Here is a 22,932-nt window from a genome sequence, read left to right as displayed (position 1 = left end):
TGCGGCACCACAGCCCTCCAGCTTCAAGCACTGGGAAGAGGCCCCTTGGTGGTGGAAGCCTCTCCCTGGGGGCACTGTATCACCGTGCAGGACATGGTGCCAGCACACCCAGTGCTGTGCGGCCCACCACGTCACTGCCACCTGGCAGCAGCACAGAGCAACCTAACTGGTGGGTGCGGCCCCTTCCCAGAACAGTTTTGCCCTCCTTCTGCCTCTTGGGCCAAGCAGAGTAGGGTTTCATCCCTTCTCTCGGTGAGGTGGCCCAAAGCAGGGCCCAGGGCCCAGGCCTCTCACCTCCAGCTGGCACCAGCACCTCCGGCCTAGGCAGATAGCCTTTGCTCGGTGGAGGCCTTTGGGCGCTCGCCTATGAGCTGCGTCATCAACCAGCCCGAATTTAGACAAAGTGCTTTGGGGAAAAGAAACGTGTGGTGTGCCTTGGTTTTTTCCAGTAATTGTTTCATGGCTCGCTCTGCTCGTAAGATTTTCCAAAATAAGGCCATAGATGGGAATTATATCAGCACATTGGGAACCGACGGCATGTGGACTCTGTCGGCACTTTGTAAAAAACACCCCTCAATCAGACAGACACACGTCATCGCGGCCTGCTGGGGCTGGGCCCGGGTCTGGAGACAGGGGAGCCAGGGTGCCCATTCAGGACAGATGGGATCCAGGGAGACCTTTGTTCAGGCTGGAAGTTCTGTCTGGGGCTTGTCACAGCATTGTGTGGGCCTCCAGGGTACCCTGGAATCTGCTTTACATGTTTAACACTTTAAGGGCCACCTCATCCCCCATCAGGAGAAACCGATTTGCCCCAAGTTCTTCCTGGTTGGAGGCACGTGGCCTGGAAGTTTCAGCCAGTTATTGGCGCCTCCTCTAAGGCACTCGGGGTAGAGCAAGGCAGGACCTATCACTGGCTCTGGGAAGAAGACTGTCACCAAAGAAGAAAAAGGCGTTCTTATAGGTGTGACCTTCTAAACCTTTTTAAAGTCCCCTACCCCTTTTCCTGTGTCTTGTAGGAGACAGACAGTGACCAGCACCCCCTGCTGGATCGAGCTACACCTGAATGGGCCTTTGCAATGGCTTGACAAGGTCCTCACCCAGATGGGCTCCCCAAGCATCCGCTGTTCCAGTGTGTCCTAGAGACGTTGGGTGTGAAGGGGGAGGGTGGGGGAGGGCGGGCTGGGGGAAAATGGCCATGTAGGAGGTGGAGAAAATTGGAACTCAACTCACTGTCATCAAGGAAGAGGAAATATTTCTCCCTCAAACAGAGTGGCACCAACCTGTTCTCCAAAGCACAAAAGCAAACCCAGAGATGGTCTTATGAACAGCTGTGTCTGCTGAACACATTTGCCCTTGTCCCAGTTTGAAGAGCAAGAAATGTCTTCTGCTTTGGTGGCTTGAGCAAACAGGTAGTATGTCACCACCTGCCCCTTCCTCCCCAGCTCCCTTTTCAGTGACAGCAATCCGAGATGTCACTGTCCAACAGGAAATGGCCATGTGTTCAGGACTGGAGAGTGGAGTTATTCTGGGTAGGGAAAAGCCTGCGGGGGTGTAAACTTCATGCCCAGGCTTCTGGCGCTTTTGACAAAATCCTCTACAGCTGAGCATGGGGAGCCCCAGCACTCCCTCCGCAGACCCTGTCCTGGAGGGAACTGGACTGACTTGGGGTGCGTAGGGGTTCTTCTGTCTCCTTCCCCTCAGAACATACTGATTGGCTGTGAGCTAGTGTATTCAGACCAGGCAGGGACAATGAGAAAAGGTGGACAGTGAGAGAGACCTCTTGAAAATTTGTCCTTTTTCACTTTGAACATTTAGAAGGATCTGCTGAAACTCAGTGCATATGCATAGTTTATATTAGCACGTTAATCTCAAAGAGATTTAATTACGTGAAGTGTTCACACAAAGCGAGCGGCCTTGTGGAATGATGGTGTTCAGGCTAAGGCAGCGCTACGTTGCGTGGGTCTCAGTCGTAAGAGCTCATTTCGTATTCTCATGCATTCGGCTACATAGGTTTATGTAGTCAGTTGCGTTAATTAAATGAACTTTATCATATGCTCTTTTAATGTCTGTTTTATACTTTAAGAAAATCCTGGGTTTGGCACATTCACTGGGAAACCAGAGTGGAACCCAGCAACTTCTCTCCCAAGGTGAAGCTTTGCAGGTTTTGTTGAGAAGACACCTGCCAGCACTTTTGGAAGCTGAAATTAACAGAAGCAAATTCACCAGAAGGGAAAAATCTCAGGCCAATATAGGCAAATGAAAGGGCTATTAAAATTTTTTACACCTTTGAAAATTGCAGGCTTGGTGCAAAGAAGTCTGTCATCTTTCCCCTGGGATATAAGATTATCTAGTTCACAGTAGAGGATTATCAGTGACAACTCTAGCAGTTATATTGTGTAATAAGTACTGCTCCCAGTGGCAATTAGTGAGAAAACTATTATAAATTATTTCAACTTGGAAAAAAAAAAAAGCCCTTTTACTGGTCTTGTGCAGAATACAGCAGACAGAATTGCCACTTGTAATTGGTACTTTATTCTTTGCTGCTGTTTTTGTATGAAATGAGTTATCCCATATTTTTGCATGGATTTCTACCAGGAAAAATAAAGGGATTTCCTATGGAAGTCCTTATTCCAGGTGAAGGGAAGAAAGTATACTTTTGGCAGGTATCTCAACCTCAAATGTGATGACATTTCTGATGCTATATGGAGATGTTGGGGACTTCCTGGTGCCTCACCTGCAAGAACCTTCGCCTCTGAAGCTCTGTCTTTGAGGTTTCCAGGTAGGAGAGTTGCTTGCCAAGCCTCCTGAGGACACAGGAAGAGACAGAGCACCTTGCTAGAACTGTGCTAGTCTTCTCACAGGGACGTTGACACACAACTCAGAGACCATGCAAAACCCTTTGTTCCACCTGAGAGGGCCAAATACTGTGTCCGAAGTTTGTGCCTGGCATGAAATGATCTGTGGACTGCTTCTTACAGATACAGGGAGCCATCTGAACCTCCTGGATGTGCATTCATGTTTCCGGTCAGGTCTGAAACTCATGGTTTGCATGATTCCGTTCTGGCCTCTGAGGGCCTGCATTCTCCACCTACTCCATGATCCCGTGAGGGCTTCCTTCCTATGGCACACAGCTGTCCTCCAGGTACTTGGCAACTAGCTTCAGGTACAGCCTAATTTTGGTGATTGAATGATCATTTTTGGCTACGTTTGGATGATGTCTTAGAACTCTTGATGCTCAGAGCTGAAGGCTACTGCTAAGAGGCAGGAAGTTTTAGTTTTTCCAAAAGCTACTTTGTCTTTTTTCTTTATAGACTAGACTGCTGGAGGAAGCAGCGTAAGGGAAACTGTAGGGAGGCTCGCACCCAGAGGTGAGGACTTGGCGCCATTCTCATCATAGAGGCTGCGTAGGTGCTTTGGGGCATGTGTAACTTTAGTGTCCTTACTTTGTCACAAAACTTATTTTTTAAATCCTGTTGTAGGAAAGGCATTTATACATTTAAAAACTTTCTTAAAGGACAGTTGAAAGGGGCAACAGTAGCTGTTGGATAGTGGTTTTACGTTTAGTTGTCCAGGATGCACCGATGTGCTATTCCCCTGCCCCAGGCTCCCGGCCTGGCCACCTTCACCTTGCAGAGTGAGAGTAGTTAGCCATGGGGCACAGGTCCTCTGCCTCACAGCACCTCCCCTGGAGCCAACTTCCATTCCCTTTCCTCTCCTCCCCCTTTCGAACTTTATTTAGTAACTTAGTTCCTTCCAGCGCAAACGTTAGGTAGCCGCCCCAGCAGGTTCCGGTTACGGGCCTGTGCTGGAACATCATCTCAGTTGGCCACCTTCCTGGCAGGCTGTAGAAGAGCTGACATTTTAAGACAAGCCTAGAGTCTGGAGCGGGGACTTTGACTCTTAGGAAGAACACACATGAGGGCAAGGCTGCTGGCAGACTTTTCCATTGTCCTTATGTTGTCTGTTGTATTTTTTTATTGACCGTGATTATTTTTTTAAATCATTGTTAATGTATTGGAATGAGCTGTAGCCCATTACTTGTGCTTGTTTTGTTTTTCTCCATCTCCTCTTGGCTTCCTAGAGTTTGGACATATTCCAGTGCTAAGTGCTTTTACTCAAACCGCAGAGAAAGGTTTTCTTTTAGTGTGTGCACGTCATGCATGTATGTGAGAAGGCAGATATCTGATTGCATCCTTAGCTCCAAGCTGCCATTTCAGAGGCTCCCTGCAGGGCAAGAGCTCATATTAGGCAGCTCTCCTTAGTCCTTAAAAGGAGAGGGAGGGAAAGGAAGCTGCAGACTGCTCATGGGCTGGGTTACCAGTAGCAAGAGGGCACGGGTTTAGTTCTGGACCCTGTGATTTACTGTGTGACTTTTGAGTGGCAGAGTTGGGAATGCTCCCAGAAATCTACATGTCTCCACTTCCCTAGAAGAAAGCCTCAGCCTGCTAAGCTGTACTATTTTTCTTGGTGTGGCATAAATGTTCCCTTCTAGAACCCCATCAAGGAACAGTCTTCACAATGTATGTCACCCTTTTATGGAGTATCAGCTATTTCTCAAGTAGGTGGGATAGTAGGAAAATGTATACAGAGGGCATGGATCACAAATGAAGAGGCATCTCTGATGGGTGTCAGTCAGTGGGGAGATGACATACAGGCAACTTTGCAGAAACCAAGAAAACTCACCTGTTGTGTAAACTGGATTGAGAAATTCTCTGTGATTCAATAATTGATTCTTATTTTTTATGCTCAAGTAATGTACACTCTCGCATCCTGGTGTTTTATATTTATATAATTCTTTAAACCGTTCAAGATGGACAACTATATTTAATTTTTTGAAAAAAGCTGGAAAGGTCTCTCCTCCCAAGCGCAGTGGCTGGAAGAATGTGGCTTGAGGGCACAGTGGCATTTTGGCTCAGCATCCGAAACACCAGCCCAGGCTCACCAAGCATGTCACAGCGTGTAAGAACAGGCAGCTGAGTCAAAGACAGGCCCTTCCTAGGGGTGAGAACTTTACACGGAGGGCTGGAGCCCCCTTTCTCCAAGACGCCTTCACTCACCCTCGCTGCTGTTGCAACTTGGCTGTTCTGTTTGGGACGCTCTTGGTGCGTGTTTGCTGGGGGACTAGAACGTGGACGATGCTGATTACCTTCACATCTCAGCCAGCTTGACCTTTTAATACCTTTGTAAAAAGCATGTACGTATTTATAGTGTTTTAGATTTTTCTAACTTTTGTATCTTACGAGCAGAGCACCTGTTTAAGCATTGTACTATTGTTAAAAGATTTGTGTCCTCTCTCCCCCTCCAAGTACCCTTCTAATAAACTTTTCATTGAAAAGCTCCTGTGCCAGGAGCTCAGTCTCATTTTTGCTGCCATGTCTGGGTGGGGAGATTTACAAGGGATCCCCAGAACGCAGGGCACTGGAGAAAGATGTCTCTAAGCCCAAGTGCACTTTGACCGAGGGTGTGCCAGGCCACTTTCTGCCATAGCCTCATGTAATACCCCAATGCCCTCATTCACTTACTAAGGGTACCATGTAGTGTCAGCCAAGCAAAGTTCAAAAGTCCCCCATGTAGTACAGCTCCCTTGCTCCCCGCATCGAAGCACTGCACAAGACCCATCGATGCTGTCTCTGCAGTGTCAATTTGTATTCATTTTCCCTGTACTTGAAGGCCTTTGGCAAATGATTAGATGCCACCAGACTAATCTTCCCCCAGGCATAGAGGCAGTTTTAGATTCGTGAAAAAGTAGGTTTCCACTTTCCAGCTGAGGTGACTTTTCCTGTTAGCTCCTGTGAAAATTCATCTTAAATTTGAAACTCCCAAGAAGAAAGAGACTTCAAAATTCCTTCCTTGGCTGAATCTTATATTGACCCAAGATGATGTGGATTAAGAAACAGGATGATTAAAATGAATAAACAGAATCTGAGGGAGTGGTGACAGAATGAGACTGGAATAGTCCTTTAGCGGAGCCACTTTTACAGCAGTCTCCTAAGGAACTGACCAGAGTCCAAACACCCCGCCGTACCAGGAGGGAGGCACAGACTTCACAAAATAGAACGGCATCAAATTCCTAACTTTGATTATTTGGCCAGATCTACCCTCCTGCCCCTAACATTCCCCAAGGTTTTATCCAGTCTGAATTTCTCAGAAATACTCTCTAATCTGTACCTCTAACCCAACCTGTTCCTTGAGCTCCACAACTTTAAATACCAGCTGCCTGTTAAACACGATCTGAAACTTAACACCCCCCCCCCAAACTGGATCATCTTCCACCTTGCTCGAGCTAGCTCCCTTTTTTGACTCCCCATTTTCCAAGTCCTGAGCAGCTTGATGTATTTTTCCTTGCTCTCATCACCAGCTGCCCGTTGATCAAACCTCCCTTTTGGAAAGGCCCTATTCCCTGAATGGCCTGGTTCTCCTTGGCCCTCTCATACCATCTCCTCTGTTTCTTGGGCCAAAACCTGCTCTTCCTGCCTACTCCTTCTGGGTTGGTGTTCCTGGACCACTGTATGTAGTCTCGAAATTCCTCCAGAGTGATCTACTTGTGTGATTTCAAGCCACATAAATGCTAATGACTCCCAAATCAGTATTTACAGCCCAGACATCGATCCCAAGCTTCGAACTTGTAGCCAATAACCTGCTGGCTACTGGTACATGGAGTTATGCCACAAATATCTGAAACTCACAATTTAAAAAGTGGAATTCACATTGCCCTTATTAAACCATCTCTTTCATCTGGTCTTCAAGCCCCATTTTTGGCTCAACGATTTACTCACCCTACAGCCAGAGATGTCATAGTCATCCACCCTTCATTCCCCGCATCCAAACAGTCCTGCTTCTCTACTCTCATGGCCCTATACAACAGGTCCTCCAGCACCTGGATAACTGCAGTCTGTTTTCCTGTAACTGCATCATTTACATCACCCCCACTAACCTGCCTGACCCTAGATGCACCCTCTCACCCCAATGCACAGCATAAATTCTAAGGTCTTGAATGTGGACCACTTGACCCTCATTCAGCCTCTACATAGCTCTCACAGTTGGCTGCCTTACACTCTGCAACCAAGCAACATGTTCCTTAGACTCTGCTTGGAACATGAACCCCTCTTCCCCAATCTGTAACCCCCGCCCCCGACCTTTCTGGCATGTACCACCAGTTCACTTAACTTTCACTAATGCTTTGAGACTCATCTCTCAAATGCTCGGACATCTCTAGGAAGCCTTTCATGAATCTATCACCACATTCTCAACTTGTATTAACTGTATGGCTCTCTCCTCTAGGCTATGAGTTCCTTGAGAGCAGAGCTTATATTTTATTATCCCCCGCTTCTCTTGGCTGCCACATAGTTTTTATTCAATGAATGAATCAATTAGAGCCCGTATCTCGTAGATTCTACCTTAGCAATATCTTTTGCATCCATTTCCACTGTGCTAGCCTTTAGTGAGTCCATATATATGGTTGAAGGAATGCCACCAGAATATAGTTCCTAATTATCTCTCATAACAGTTACTCATTCCAACATTCTCTTAATTTGTCCTCTTCTAGTCCAGGGATGGCAGATTATGTGGCCAATTTACCACTATTCTCTTATTTCTCTATCCATGGCGAAAACTTGCTAATCACAGTGCTGGGTCCATCCTCAGCCTCAGAATCCTCCTCAACACAGCTCTTCAGGCAGACAGTGCTCATCAATTAGACTTGGCTAATGTTACTGCCAGATTTTCCTGGCATGTAACTATGGTTAGACATCTTTTCTACTCTAAACCTTTTGGCACCTTGATTGCCTCCAGAGTAAAGCGCAGGCTCCACAAAATAGGATTTCAAAGTTCTCTCCGATGTCTCTACTACTGTTTCTCTAATTCATCTACTGGGGTTTTCGCAATGTAACCCCTCGCTTTCTTATCTCCAAACCTTTGTTTATACCGTAACTTCCACTAAGAATTTTGCTGCCTCCACCCACCTTACCTGCCCAAATTCTTATCCTTCCAGCTCAATATAATCATCATTTCCTCTAAGTCAGAGGGTCTCAAGTGTGGTCTCTGACCAGCAGTATCAGTAACACCTAGGATGTTAGAAACGCACATCCTCAGGCGCCACCTTGGACCTACTGAATCAAACTCTGGAGTGGGGCCTGCCAGGCTCAAGTTTCGGAACCACTGCTCCATGGTGCACTTTATGCTCCTCCCGACTCTACTCTCTCCTTCCCACAGCAATTAAGGCTGGTCACGGCGCTCTTCACAGTCTGCTCAACACTCTACCTTCTGTGCCCGCTATGGCCCCCTGAGCTAGACGATGATCTCCTAGGGAAGAGCCTTAACAGGTCTGCAAACTCTGCCATACCTGCCTGCTGCAGTTTGGCACAAGGAGGTTCCTAGTTGGTGTCGGCTGATTCTTATTTCAGCTCTCGCCAGGGTAGAGAAACAGGTTATAGTTGCTTTTTCTCACCTTTAATTTTGAGACGTTCTAACTTCACCATTTATAACTTCCTGAGAATTTCCTGGAGCAGCAAGATTGATGCACACCAAGTCTTTGGGCTCAAAGAGAGTCTTCTTTCTCAAATTACGCTGCTGTTTTCATAAAGTTCCTACCCCAGGATTCACTTAGTTCATGTTTTTATAGCATTAAAGCCATTTGGTTGATAAGAAAGGGGAGAGGAAATAATTGGTCACATCCTTTATAAGAGAGAACCAGGGAGGCTGGGCATGAACTGCTATATTTGACCTGTTTGTGCCTCCCAGATTTATAGTTATAGGGAGAGAGTATTTGAACCTATGAACAGATACATACAGATATTAAAGGATTCTAGAGGAAAAAAGTTTTTTTCTTCCCAAACTTGTATTCCAAAGATGCAGTAATAACCATTAAGTCCACATTTTGAATCGATATTTTTCCAACAGGAAACACAGAACTGTAAATCATTAAGAGCTGGAATGGGGCTCAATGATGTTCCAACAAAAGGGCCACACTGTCACTATTACATCTTCTTAATTCTTCATTCTGCAAATCAGACACACCTCAGAATCGAGCAAGACACTTCCTATACTAGAATTGCCACACACACACACACTTTGAATAAAGATATCTCAATTAAGAGCAAGACTTTTGATGTTAGTAACAAATATGGGTAATGCCCAAAATATGAAACTTAGAGAATTTCTAAGACCTTTTCTGCAAGAGCTTACATGTCAAAGATGCAAGCATGGATCACTAAATTAAACCCCAGGTGGAATCTAAATCAAAACTAGAACTTTGTCCTGCAGTCAGCATACTACTTTTATGAGACATACAAATCATGGGAAAGTTAACAGGGTGTTGTTTTCAAGCCAACCCTATACTAAGGGTATACTTGAACAGATTTTCTACGCTTTCTCCACCTACGAACCTCGAATAAGATTTGGTATTTAATGACAGAATGCTATGGCTAAATTGTCTTATCTATTTTTAAATTTTGGGAGGGTGAAGGGCAGCTCTAACTCATTACAGCATTCTCTGGAACTCTGTCCCCATCAATCAGAACGTTCAATGAATCAGAACCTCTGACCACACTAGACACATGTTTGCTAAATATAGCTTTGCATCAGCAAACACTCAAGCTCAGAATAGTTCACGGAGCTCTCATCTTACCCTTAGACAGTGATTCTTCTAAGATTGTTTTTCCAGGGCAGGCCAAGGCAGGGCAAGGGGCACTCCACGTACTCTTTAGATGGCCATTGTTAAGAGACTGGCCCAAGGTTAAGGGAATCCGACATCAGCCATGCAAACACGCTTATCTTTACTTCTCCAGAGTGGGAACTTAAGTTAGCCATATCTCACATTTCATATGTTATAAGTAATTTGCACTAATGGCCTGACATGCTCTATGGTCCTTGAACCACATCCCATATTACTCAGCCATCTAAGTCTAGCTTCCCTGAATCTCCAGCTTCTCTGAATTAGATGTGGCCAAGTTCTATTAATAGAGAGCAAACAAATTGGTTCTGTCAATCTTCTCATACTCTGGCAGGATAACAAATTTTAAAATTATAAAAATATCTATGTCTTCATCACTCTAAAATTATTACATAACACATGATTTTCTTGTGGAATACAAGTTCATTCTCATCTCTCCTTATCTTCTAACATGCATAGACTTTCAAACTTTGTGATCACATTCAACGAACTATCAAATATGAATCCAGACCAAAATTAAGGGCCTACTATGTGTCAGTGTTACACAAATAGAGAAATGTTTAAGGGGAAAAACCAAGTTTCTCCTTTTAAATCCCAGATGGACAGTCCATAATAACTTGTAATGGTACGTATATAAGTCACTTTAGATAGACTGCAACTGTTATTGCACCATTAGCTCATGATCACTACTCAACATGGGCCTTTGTCCATCACTAGACATTTTTATACCACATGTCCCCTAGAAGGTGCTGATATCCCCAGGTAGTCGAGGTCTTGAAAATATGACTTGATATTATACATATGCATGATGGATTCCAAGACAGCGAGTTTGACAAATTCTTAGATTCTTGGATTATTCCCTATTTATGCCTAATCCGACATCCCCTACTACAAAACAATAAATCATAACAATACATATTAGCAGATTTTATAAATTAAGTCACATTTTAATCATCTGGCTTTGTTTAATCCACAAAATCAAGTTCACAGCTTTTTCTAGTCTGTTTCCCTAACCATGTGATCTTAATATATTATCTGAAACCTTTTATGTTTTAAGAAATACATGTTCCACCTTTCATTTTGCAACACAGATTCAACTTCCCTTACATTCCAATGAATGGCTAATGCAGTCACCTCAAAGAGACACTAATGGCATGATAAACTATCATCTCAAAGACTTTTCTAAATAGTAAAAAGGAAGAGGAAAAAAAGGTCATCAAGGAAGACCGTCTCCAAAGTTGCCTGGACTGGCTCTTCCTGAATGCTCCAATCACTGAAACCTTCCTCTGGTGATCACCTTGGCCCGGCACTCTGAACCCTCCACTCCCTCTGCCATCTGTTTCACATTCTGCAGCGCTTAGAAGACGGTGCACATAGGGGTCTGAAACTTGTTTCTACTCGTAAGCACACTAGGCCAAGAAGCAGTTCTCAGTGCATGTGCCAGCACCATCCAGCCCTGGTGCCTGTGCCATTTAGAGCCATGGCGGTGACTATCAGTGAAGGTTCATAATATGCATTACAACATCTACACAAAACAGAAATAAGGATTTTTATTTGCTGTGTTTCCTACTCTTCCTTTGGAAAGTTTCCCTTTGGTGATCAGTTCCCTGGGGCTGACCCGCTCAGCCCTGGAAGTGACACAAGGTACTCAGGGATTAATTACCTCATGTTTCACATCCTTTCCCACCTCTCCCATCCCTTACTGTTACTATTTTGGCAGGGATCAAGGGTATAAAGTGTGTCAACACAGCTCTGACATTTCAAGTACCGGGGAGAACTCTAAGGAAGAAGAGTTTCTTCACAGTAATACTAATGCGAAAATCTCAGTATATGATCACATACTTTCTAATGGCCCATACAGGGAATTCCTTAAGTTTCTCTCTGTCTCATGCACACACGCAAACATACACACACACACACACGCACGCATGCACGCATGCACGGTAAAGAGGTCTGTTTTATCCCTACCAGAGTAGAAAACCTTTGCCTCATTGATTACAGTCTAAAAATTCACACTGGCTTCTCAATACTTTCTAGCATGAGCTCAGACACTATTTTAATTGAAATGCCCGGAAGCATTTTTTTAGCTAGAGACTAATCTGACGGCCACTATCCTTGGTCCCATCTATGCTACAGCACAAATCAAATCTGCAGCTGCTTCCTTTCTTCCCACCAAAAGCATCAAAGTTCAGAGCAGCAAGTTCCTTGGAAGCAAAAAATCCAGAACACCCAGGGAAGGTGGCACAAGCTCCTGGCCTGCAGTAATCAAGTGTGAGTACAAGGAATGCTACTTAAAAGGTTGACTATGAATGGCTTGGTGGTTTTCTTCAACTTGGGCAAATCACAGACCTCTGAGCCTCTCATCCACTCTCATTCCTAGAACAAAAAAAGTGTATTTGAAAACTTCTCACTCCTTACTGTCGTCATACTCCTCCCTACTACAATATACTGAGCAAGAAAAACTTTCTCTTTAATCTTCTACTTAACACTAAAATTAAGGGGATCCTATAAACAAGTCAGACAGCCCACATGATGATGGGAAGTTCAGCAAAAGCTAACTGGGTTCAGTAGGGAAATATCTCAGGTTGAGAGAGTTACCATCTCTGTTAGTCAGACCCTAGTGTGAATAAATTAGTGTTCTTCATCAGATGAAAGGCCTTCGATTTCATCTCTGTCTCCTCCAATTGCCATCCAGAATGCTTTGGCCACCTGTGGAGAGAAGTGTGCAACAAATTTCAGGCAACAGCTAAATTTCAGCTCATTTCATATGTCATACTTTGAACTGATCAAGACCTAAAATTCTACACCTTGCCCCTCTCGCCCTCTGGCAACACATATCAAAACCCTTGAATACCCTGACCCAGGATTTCCACTTCTAGAAAATTTATACTCAGGATGTAATCAGTTGCGTACACTGGTGATATGTAAGAATATGTGCAGGTCCACTATTTATAGAAGCAAAAAATTCACATGACCTAATTGTCTAAAAGGGAACTGGATAAATTATGAAACATTCATACAATAGAATATCATAAACCATATGTATTTCCTGCCAAGAATATGTGTTGCGTTGGTAATAACAAAACATAACAAAATAACTAAGAGTTTTCCAGCCCAACAGTTGGGAAGGCAAACATCCTGAGTCTCGATGAAAGTTCCATGTCACTCAACATACATTTGAAAAATCTTGGTTTGACTGCAGCAACTAAATTACTATTGTATACACATTCAATCAGTTATGTTAAAATCCAATGAAAAGTTCACACTAAGACACTTCAGAAGTAAACAAGTATAATTAATAAACAAGTGCTATAATTCTAATAGCACTGGACCTTTCATATATACTCAATAAATACCTGACTGATTGTCTCACCTTTTCTGCATGCAACTTTCTTTGCTCGTGAGGAAGCGTCGCAGCCTTGTCTAGGGGGAAAATATATCTTAAGAAACTTGTCTAATAGCACAGGAGAATCTGAAGTGTATGGATATTCTAACACTAGAAGATGGGAAGTAGGTTTCAAGACATATGTTCATAGTGTACTCATTACAGCTGTTAAGAAGTATAAGTCTTCCCAAATTTTCCAGATGGGAATGATGTAAATTAGTAAGGATCTTACTGATTCCATGTTAACGAGACACACTAAAAGAAAACAGGCAAGAGAAGAAGGGAGAATGAGAGAATGAAAAGGAACATTTTCTCCAGGGAATTTTTATCAACAGAGGATGGCGAAGTCCCCCAGTTTCTCAAAATAGCTGAGACCAGGGCATGAAATCCAATGAGCAATTACAAAATAAAATCCCATATAAAACTACAGAGCATCAACATGGGAACGTGTTAGACACAATGGATTCACTTACCTTTCATTTCCTTTAATTTGGAAAATAGTCTTTCAAAATTCTCCAAATCTCCTCCACCCGTAGTAAGGCTGGCTAATTCTTGAATATCCAGATCTAACATGGGATCTGAAATAAGTATTCATCACATTGTCACATTTTATTTATATATGTGATAAATACACAGAATCCTAAGGCAATCCTGCTTTGATAAAAGTCACCACTGAATGAGTGTCCAATGTGTACCAGCTTTACAGCTTCACCCTGCTTGGCTGCTAGTGGGCCCTCACAAATTAACAGTAACTTATTTTATCCTTACAATACTGTAATGAGGCAAGGCATATGCTTCCCATTTTAGAGATGAGAAAACTACAGCTCTGAGCTGAAGTGACTTGCTCAAGGTTACAACTAGTAAGAGTGATCTTGCATTTAGACTTAGGTGTTCCCAACTCTATAGGCCACTCTCTCCACTAACGGACAATGATTCCACAATAAATGCCTGAAATTTATACCAGATTTTACTGTACAACAAATATTTTCACATCTATTACTGACAACCATATATGGTGGTTAAGACAGATGTCACTGTCTGCAATTTGCAAATGAAAAAACCTGGGTTTAAAAATGAACTCATCCAAAATTACAGCTATTTGGAGGTAGAGTCGATTTAAATTTCTGTTTTCCTACTACAAATCCTTTACTATTTCTATCTCAGCATGTTGCCTCCTTATCAAAGTTTATTTTTAACCAGAATTTTAACTCATTCTCCACTCCAGGCCAACCACCTCTAGGATGCCCTACCTAACTATCCTGGTCCACACGTCTCCTTCCTTTGAATTCATTCCACACTTAGTGTTTACAGAACTATTTCAGCCCTGACATATGCTACTTTGTACTCTGACATCTCTCCACCATTACTATAATAAATACTACTATAGTAAGACACAGAGTTTACTTTGTGCCTGCATCACTACTCACACCATTGCATTTCATTTTTTAACAGCATTGTGAGGGAAGATTTGTTAACCCTTATTTTATGGAAGGGGATACTAGGGCCAAAGGAGGCTAAATAACTTACTCAAGGTTGTCTCAGTACTAGTGGTCGAGCCATGGCTTGAATCCAGTTGCCCAGGAATCCAAGCCCACAACCTTAACAGTTATATTACAAGGTCTGTCTCTGCATTTTTAGACTGTAAGCTCCCTGAAGAAAAGGATGATAACTTATAATTCTTTGCACCTACTACAATGCCATACAGATAATTTGGTGTTAAAAAATTGGTTAACAAATTTGCTTTAGTTCAATGGGCATGTCATGCTAGCAGCTGGTACTTGGGGCTAGATATAAAAATTTGTGATTTATGTGTATACATGATAACTGAACTGTGGATGTGGATAGATTATTTCGTGCTTAAATATAGATTTGGAATAGGAGTTCAGACGGAATATGGAGGAATGGCAATATTTAAAGGCTAGGTAAAGGAGGGTAATTTTCCAAAGAAAGAAAAAGAATAATTACAGAAGTAGGAAGAAAACTAGGATATGTGTTGGTTGAGTCAAGAAAAGATATTGTTTTGAAAAGGGATTTATCCATAATATTGAATGCTGCCAAGATGAGGACTGGAAGGCATTTATTACATTCAGTGGTATGGGAGTCCTTGGTGAACTGTTTTAGAGGGAAATGGAGGCAAAAGCTAGATGGGAATGTGTTGAGGAGTGAATGGGAGGTGAGGAATGGAAATAATTTTAGTAAAAAAAGAAAGGAAATATGGAGTTGAAGAAGTGTTTTACTTCCGTTGGTTTGGTTTTACATTAAAAAAATTTTTTTTGGAAATAATTTTAGTCTTATAAAAAGGTTGCAAAAATAGTAGAGTTCCAAATAGCCCTTCACCTACCTTCCCTTAGAGTTAACATCTTACATAGCCACATTATAAACATGAGAAGTTAATAATGGTACAGTGCTATTAACTAAACCATAGGCTTCATTCGAATTTCATCACTTTTTCCACTAATATTCTTTTTTTGTCCTATGATCCAATCAAGATTCCTATATAGAACTGAGCTGTCAAATTTCCTTAGTCTTCTCCAATTTGTGACAGTTCTTTAGTCTTTCCTCATCTTTTATGACTTTGACACTTTTGAAAAGTCCTGGTCAGTTATTTTGTATAATGTCCCTCAATTTTGGTTTGTCTCATATTATTAGATTGAGGTTACGCACCTTTGGCAAGAACACCAGAGAAGTGAGTGCTCACTCAGTGCATCGTAATGGAGAGAAGATACCGATATGTCTTATTACTGGTGATAGAACCTTTGCAATTTAAAGTGGTATCTGCCAGGTTGTTCCAGTATTAAGTTACTATTTTCCCTTTTGTTATAAATATCTTGGAAGAGATACTTTTAGACTATGCAAATGTCATGTTTCTTTTCAAACTTCCATCTACTAATTTTAACATCCATCAGTAGATCTGGCCTGCAACAACTATTACTGTGGTGTGTGGCTAATGGTGATTTTCTATTTCCCTCATTCCTTCTACATTAATTGGAATTTTTCCACAAGGAGGAACAGACCTTTCTTTCGCAGTTGTTTTGTTTGTTTAATTATTTATTTATATCAGTATGGCTTTATGAATATTTATTCTATTCCATGGGTTATAGCCCAATACTATATAAATTTATTTTCCAGCTTCAGCCACTGGAAGCTCTTTCAGGTTGGTTCCTCTGCCCTTTCAGTGTGTCCCCTTTCTTTTTTTGAGCACTTTCTTATTTTCTGGCACTATGAGATGTTCCAGGTTTACCTTGCATTTTTCCTGCCTGACTCTGGTACCTTTTACTGGAGAAACCAAGATCTAAGTGCTGAGTGTATCCATTGCTATTGAAGTATTGTTGCATCTAGGCCTTCTCAGTGGATAGAGCTAGGGAAAAAATATATCTATATATATTTCATATATATTTCATATCTTTATATATATCTATGTACTAACACATGCATACACACACGTATATTTTTCTATCACTCTAACCATAAATATACTTTTAAAAATCATGAGTACATACCGATACCTTTAATTTCAGTCCAGCATCAAAAGGCTCATCACAGTCTTCCCCTTTCCTTATCTGTAACTTCTTTGACAGTGAGAAACCTAGCTCTTTATCTCCACTGTATTTTCTTATTTTTTCAACCATAATATATGTAAAATATGTATAATTTCAGAATTTCTAACCCATACCTCTGTGAGAATCAAATTTATTAAGCAAAGTTCAGTATTTCTATTCTTTTATTTTTGTTTTTAGCCTTATGATATCTAGTCAGAATACTGTTTGCCCAAGTTACTTAGGTTAGTTCTTGTCTTCCCTACATCCTTCAGTGTGATTAATGGTTTGTTTTCATGGCAGAGACTTTAGCAGGTTTAAAAGCCAACTGAACCTAATATAATATTGTACGTCAATTACAGTTCGATAAAAAAACAATAGGAAGAATTCGATTCAAAGGAGAAGGCTGAAAAATTATAGAGAAAAAAGATTATATGTAATTTTTTCTTCTTAATATGTTTCTATAACCAATCACTTGAGTTTTCTACATGGATTATTTTATAATCAAAAAAAAATTGTTTAAAAATTTATTACTGCACATGGGCCCTCTATGGCATAAAAAGAAAATAGAGATGTCAGCAGCTCCCTAACAAAACAACATTTATAGTTATTTCAACTAAGTGTCTCAGCTTTCTGGCTTTTGGACAGCGGATTGGATTCTAGTTTCAGTTTCAAGACCTTCTTGTTAGATACCCTCAGACAAGTTATCGAACTGCTCTGGGCCTCACCTTCATAACTTCTCTGCCAAACTTCATTAACCAAATGAGAAAGTGAATATAAAAGAACTTTAAAAGAACGTGAAAGGGCTTAGAAGGTTGCATTATTCTTGTTACCATTAATTCTGACTACTGTTAAATACTATGAAAAAACTATGGAATATGGAGATATAAAGCTTGTTTCACCCATGGTCCTGTTTTAGCTAAGATGATCTGAATCAAAATCCTGCTAAGAGAATTAGAGAGAAAATGGTACCCGCAGATTTGTATCCAATTTACTCTACCTCCTTTTTCTGATAGCCATCGCCAAAGCTCACATTCACTTGGGGGTACACTATCAATTTTCTTCCCTTGTCCATGTTTGGAGTCAATTTCCCTCTAAATGATTTATGCCCTGATACGTTGGCCATTCCAAGTTCCACAGAGCTGTCTCTTGGCAGCCCAAGGAAGAACTTACCCACAATGTTATCGACCTGAGCGTCTGCTGTGTTAGATGCACCACCCCGAGGATCTAAGAGGGATTCAGTCCTATCTGCTGCTGGCAAACAAGGCTGCTGTTGAGGAAAATACACAGAAGCAATAATTTAATAGTAGGCTACTTCAGAATTAAATCCTAAAGGCTCATACTTCTACTTGCTGGCTGGCTTTCGAGAAGCAGTAATAGAAGCTAGAGATAAGGAGAAAAGGAAGAAGGATCAATGTTACATAAAAAATATAAACGGCTAAAAATTCACTGACTCAAGAGTATTTTCCCTCAAGGAAAAATTAGGAAGTGTTATGATTTTGCTATGGACTATAAAAACATTGTTTGTTTGTTTTGTTTAAGATCCATGTTTTACCCGAAATGTGAAAAAGTACATGATCATATCACAAGCAGCTCAGAGACTGATGAAAAAGATGCCTGGAAAGACGGTGTGGCACTGTCTAATGTTCTCTTCGTTCCAGCACACTGACCGATGGAAAACTCGAACCAAAGCCCTTGAAGAAAGGGGGCTGAAATCAGTCTATTAGGCTCATTGAGGGCAAGGATCTGGCCTTCAGATTTCTTCAGAGCCTTGTACACAGGAAGTACTTAAAAAGAATCATCAATTTTATTTCATTTTTGAAGATACGAAGAAAACTTTGTTTCAAGGAAATCCTAGCACATTTTTAAAATCCCACGAGCAAGAAAACATGGAACAGCCCAAATTGCCCTGAAAGGGCTTACTGTTCTCATGGTGAACTAGCCTTCTCTCAATAGGTACCAGGTGCAGAGGACCATTTTATATATTCTCCTTTTATCTATTTTCAATATTCTCTGCCACTTCTTAAGTAGAAAAAATAATAATAAAGAATCATAGTGACAAGGAGAAATTAAAGCCAAAGAGGAGAAAAGATCCAGGAAAAATCTTTACCTCTGAGTGGCAGGTCTCTGCTGACCCAATGCTATGGTTTGCTCCAGCCAATGAGCTGAGAAGGCTAAAGCCTTGGTTCCTATCTGAAAAGAAAAAAATACAATCATTGAAATTTTTAGTTTACATTTTAAATTGTTAAAATAGCTGTGATGATGAAACAATGGCTATATCCTCATTATAAAAGTTCTAACTACAAAAAGGTTACTATCAATTACCATACTGTCTAAATTCTGAATAATTTTTTAAAATCAGAGAGTATTAGTCTAAGTCAACTATAATGGCAGGGCCATTACAACAAAAGGCCACTCAGCAGTTCTGTTTGCAAAAATTAACAGCACTGATGTTTTAATAGTCACTATGAACGAATATTCCAGTGTTTTAAACAATCGAAAACATTTTTATCTTGTCCTCGGAAACTGAGAGATAATCCAGTATCTTTAAACTTAGATTCTGCTTTTCACTTAAAAAATGCAGAAAGGAGAAAAGCTGGAAATTAATGAAATAAAAAAAATACAATAGGAAAAAAAAACCATTTTTAGAAAATCGATACCAAGGTATTAGCAGGTAAAAAGGAATATCCATGCTTTTTAAAAATAATGTTCTTAATTTTGATATGAGTAGACCATTTGCAATTAAGCCTCCCAATACTCTCGAAATTCGTATTTACAATAGAGGACAAATCTTGAGCAGAATGTCTGAATGGATGAAAGTAAAAGCCCAGACCTGAGCTGAGTGTTCCCAGAATCACCTGGGCACGTTATAAACTACCCCAGTATTCAGTAGGCAGTATACTTTAGACTGAGGTAGAATCTTTAGAATAGAGGCCAAAGAATCTGAACTTTTAGCAAGAACTTTAGGAAAGTCTTAGGACCAGGAAACTGAAAATAAGACACTGAGTCGAACGTGAAACCCACATTTCAAGAGTCTAATAGTGTGGAAGTAAAAGAACTTCTATTTCAAAAAGACAGCTTCTTCCCCCCTTGCCTTTCCTCTCTCTATCCTTTCCTAAAACAATTCTCATCTTTCTTTACACCACCTACCAACTTCTGTCCTCTTCCCTGCTAGCTGAAACCTGTTGTCAGATGCTCAGTCACATAGAGGTAGCAAAGAAGGAAAACCACATGCAGTCTCCGTCGTCCTTTCTTGCACCTGAAGATTTCCCTTTTAAACTGGATGAAGCCCCTACGGTGGCAAGCTGCATCTAGGCCTGCACCTTGTTACAGTCTGAGCTCTCACCACATGGGCAGTTGCCTGACCTACTACTGCATGCAGCTATCAACCTAGTACCCAAGCTTTGAAGGTTTCAGTCCTAACAGCCTGCTGCTGCCCTGCTGCTTTTCCTGCTCCACAACCTGAACAGTGGCAGCAGGGCCAAAAGTGCTCATGCACTCCTGGAGATCCCTTTCACCTCCTCATCCAACTTGTTCATTCTGCAAAAGACTCTCCAGGCCAAATGCCTGAGTGTGCCCCACCCAAGGACTAGGCGCTAAGGTTTCATCAAGGTAGGCTGTGGAGGCTCAGAGGCTGAGAGAAGCAGATCCATGTGATGATGCCCCACACTGATGGTTTCAGAGCCTGGGAATATTTGTTCAAACATCAACATAATTCTTTTTGGTCAGTGTGCTACAGATTTTACAGCACCTGTATGCGGTTATGCAATACTCAGACAGGGATTTCACATGTCTTAAGGATACAGGAGGGTTCTTATACTTTAGGCTCTTTTTACAAAAGGCACTATCTGTATAATAGAGTACTGCTGTAAGAGAGCACTTACTTTTATTACTGGAAATAACTTGGACTTTGAGTAATTTTCAAATCCAATTCACAAATCTCTCCATATTCCACTTCCACAGTTTATGTTTTTCCTCTGTCGGGTATTACCTAAACTTGGCAGGCCATACTGCATGCAGGTCCATGAAGAATAATGTGATACAATGTCAGCTTGGGCATGTTATTAGACCAAAGCAGTCTGTTTAAAATGCCTCATTCTTTACAGTGGCTGCCTCCAAGAAGGGGATCTGGGATGGACAAGAGTTAGAGGGAGCCAGACTTTCCACTGTATACTGTGTACCTTTTGACTTTTGCTCCATGTTCACGTGTTTATCTAAAGAGATTTGTTTTAATTTAATGATTATATGTTATGTGTATTTTGTCATAATAAAAAACTTGAATGCCCCAATTTTAATAATGGATAATATTATTTAAAAAAAAAAAAAAAGCCAGAATGTTGGGAAGAGAACTGGGCTATTGGTCAGAAAGTCTGGATTTTATTCTTGGCTCTGCCTACCAGTGTGATCTCGGACAAACTAATCAATCTTTCTGTGCCTCGATTTTCTGTTCTGTAAAATAAGAGGGTTGCTATACATGGTTAAGATCCAGTCTGTTCTAGAAGTTTGTGATTTTATAAAGAGGCATTCTATATGCTCTCTTGACAATAACTTTGAATCAGCTGGGCTTAGATATTTTTTTAAATTGCAACTAGAGAGAAAAACAAGAACCTTAAATTTCAGAATCCTTTTAAGCTTCACAGATGACTGAGTTTATAATTAGGTTTCAGGCTACTTATAATAAGGTGGAAGGACTTTTTCTTCCTCATTATTTTCTTATAAACAAAAGAGAATTTAGTCAACTAACAAGAGAGATCACTAAGTTCTAGTGCAATATTTATATTTAAAGGAAGTTAGAAACTTATAAATTCTCACAATTAGAAAATTCACTTTTGTTTATCCAAACTGACTGTTTGCTCATTAACGGCGCTTAAAAATCTTGGATTTTATTTTATACATCTATGGTTTTAAAGAAATTCTCCATTTTGCTTAGTTCAATGTTTAGCAAAATTCCCATGTGCACCCATTGTAAAACTATCCTTATAGGAAAGGATTACATAAATCTTATTTGCCAGATTTTTCTCCCCAGGATTCAAGGAATGGAAATGTTAATTGGCTTTAGCATCCCTGGTTTTATTGATGCCACAAAATACTAAGCTAGGAAGGAATAAATTAATCTACCTATTCAACTGATTCTTCTGGAACTTCAGGTCTCCAGAAAGGGGAAGTAAAGTGATATAAAATACATAATTCTGGAAGGCACAGTAAACATAATAAACTCTGGTTCTAAAAACTTCTAATTCCTTTTCAGTAGACTAGAAAATTGGCGCCACTGGAATAATAGATAAAAATAACAGTATCATGAAAAAAAGATCCAGTGGTGCTGGTCATTAGCAAAGAATTCTTCCAAGAGGTGTCAGAAACAAAACTATAGCCTCTAGAATAAAGATCTGAAATGGAAAATTCTCAAGCTCTGGGGAGCAGCTTTTATTTATTTAATTTTTGATAAGATGTTTCAAGAAAACTTGAAATATATGAATTATATGGATATCATTTTACAAATCTAAAGGTACATTGTTATTTCAGAAACAAATTCATTTCACATAACAATTTTGACATACATTCCATGAGACAGAGAATGAAAAACCTAGGCAAAAATGGAAATTTTAATATGGAGAAAAGGGAAAGTCATTCTAAAAAAATTATTTTTTTTCCTCCTAATTTTTCTGCTCTTATCCACTATTTTATGAAGGCAATATAATAAGCATATAAATTTGGAGATAAAGGCTTGGATATGAATCTTAGCTCTGCAACTTACTGTGTGGTCTTACACAAGTTATGCCCTCTCTGTGCCTCAGTTTCTACATTTATACAGAGAGTATAACAGTACTTACCTTGCAGAACTACTGTAAGAGTTAATAATAATAGTTCACATTTACTGAGTGCTAACTGTGCAAGGGAACATTCTCGGTACTAAACATACGATACTTCTTTAATCCTCACAACCAAAATATGTCTCTATACACAAATATACACAAATAGAAAACAACATTATCTCCTTTATTATCTTCTTTTACGGAGGATTTATTTTATTATATTTTACAGAGTAAACTAGAGATTAAGTAACTTGTCCAAAGTCACATAGCTAGAACCTGAACATGAAATCCAGAACTCTGGATTTAAGCCCAGAGGTACCATGTAAAGAGTAAAAGTTGAGACAGTTAATGCTTAATATACAAATACTAGAAACAACAGAAACTTGGGACAAATGCAAAAAGACATCTTTATTCACATATAGTTCTTTTGTCAGTAATCCTTCATTATGTCCCCAATTTAGACTGATTTCAACTGAACTGAGCTAAACAGCTCAGAACTGAATAATTTATCATATACCTTAATGCTTC

The 22,932-nt window shown here is 40.6% G+C and overlaps 2 protein-coding genes across 10 annotated transcripts in view; one reads left to right on the top strand and one right to left on the bottom strand.

Annotated features, from left to right (window-relative positions):
• The window catches only part of SMAD3 (SMAD family member 3), a 122,581-nt gene extending 117,231 nt beyond the window's left edge, over nucleotides 1–5,350 (top strand). Inside the window, exon 9 of the mRNA XM_011385948.2 lies at nucleotides 1,017–5,350. Coding sequence (XP_011384250.1) covers nucleotides 1,017–1,140 — 124 coding nt within the window. The 3' untranslated portion in view covers nucleotides 1,141–5,350. The remainder of the gene's footprint in view (nucleotides 1–1,016) is intronic.
• Nucleotides 3,968–22,932, bottom strand: part of AAGAB (alpha and gamma adaptin binding protein) — a 49,202-nt gene continuing 30,237 nt past the window's right edge. For 2 of the 9 annotated variants that reach the window (XM_011385952.2, XM_023527280.1), the window contains 5 exons: nucleotides 18,702–18,784; nucleotides 17,765–17,861; nucleotides 13,529–13,633; nucleotides 13,044–13,093; nucleotides 10,074–12,379 (listed from right to left, as the gene is read on the bottom strand). In XM_011385952.2, coding sequence (XP_011384254.1) covers nucleotides 12,302–12,379; nucleotides 13,044–13,093; nucleotides 13,529–13,633; nucleotides 17,765–17,861; nucleotides 18,702–18,784 — 413 coding nt within the window. In that variant the 3' untranslated portion in view covers nucleotides 10,074–12,301. Of the gene's footprint in view, nucleotides 8,633–10,073; nucleotides 12,380–13,043; nucleotides 13,094–13,528; nucleotides 13,634–17,764; nucleotides 17,862–18,701; nucleotides 18,785–22,932 lie in introns of those variants that run through there. The other 7 variants (XR_897420.2, XM_011385963.2, XM_011385956.2 and 4 more) reach the window with 7 other exon arrangements.

Source organism: Pteropus vampyrus, unplaced genomic scaffold (genome assembly GCF_000151845.1).
Source record: "Pteropus vampyrus isolate Shadow unplaced genomic scaffold, Pvam_2.0 Scaffold15, whole genome shotgun sequence".
NCBI classification, from domain to species: domain Eukaryota; kingdom Metazoa; phylum Chordata; class Mammalia; order Chiroptera; family Pteropodidae; genus Pteropus; species Pteropus vampyrus.
This window is presented reverse-complemented; position numbering and strand designations above follow the sequence as displayed.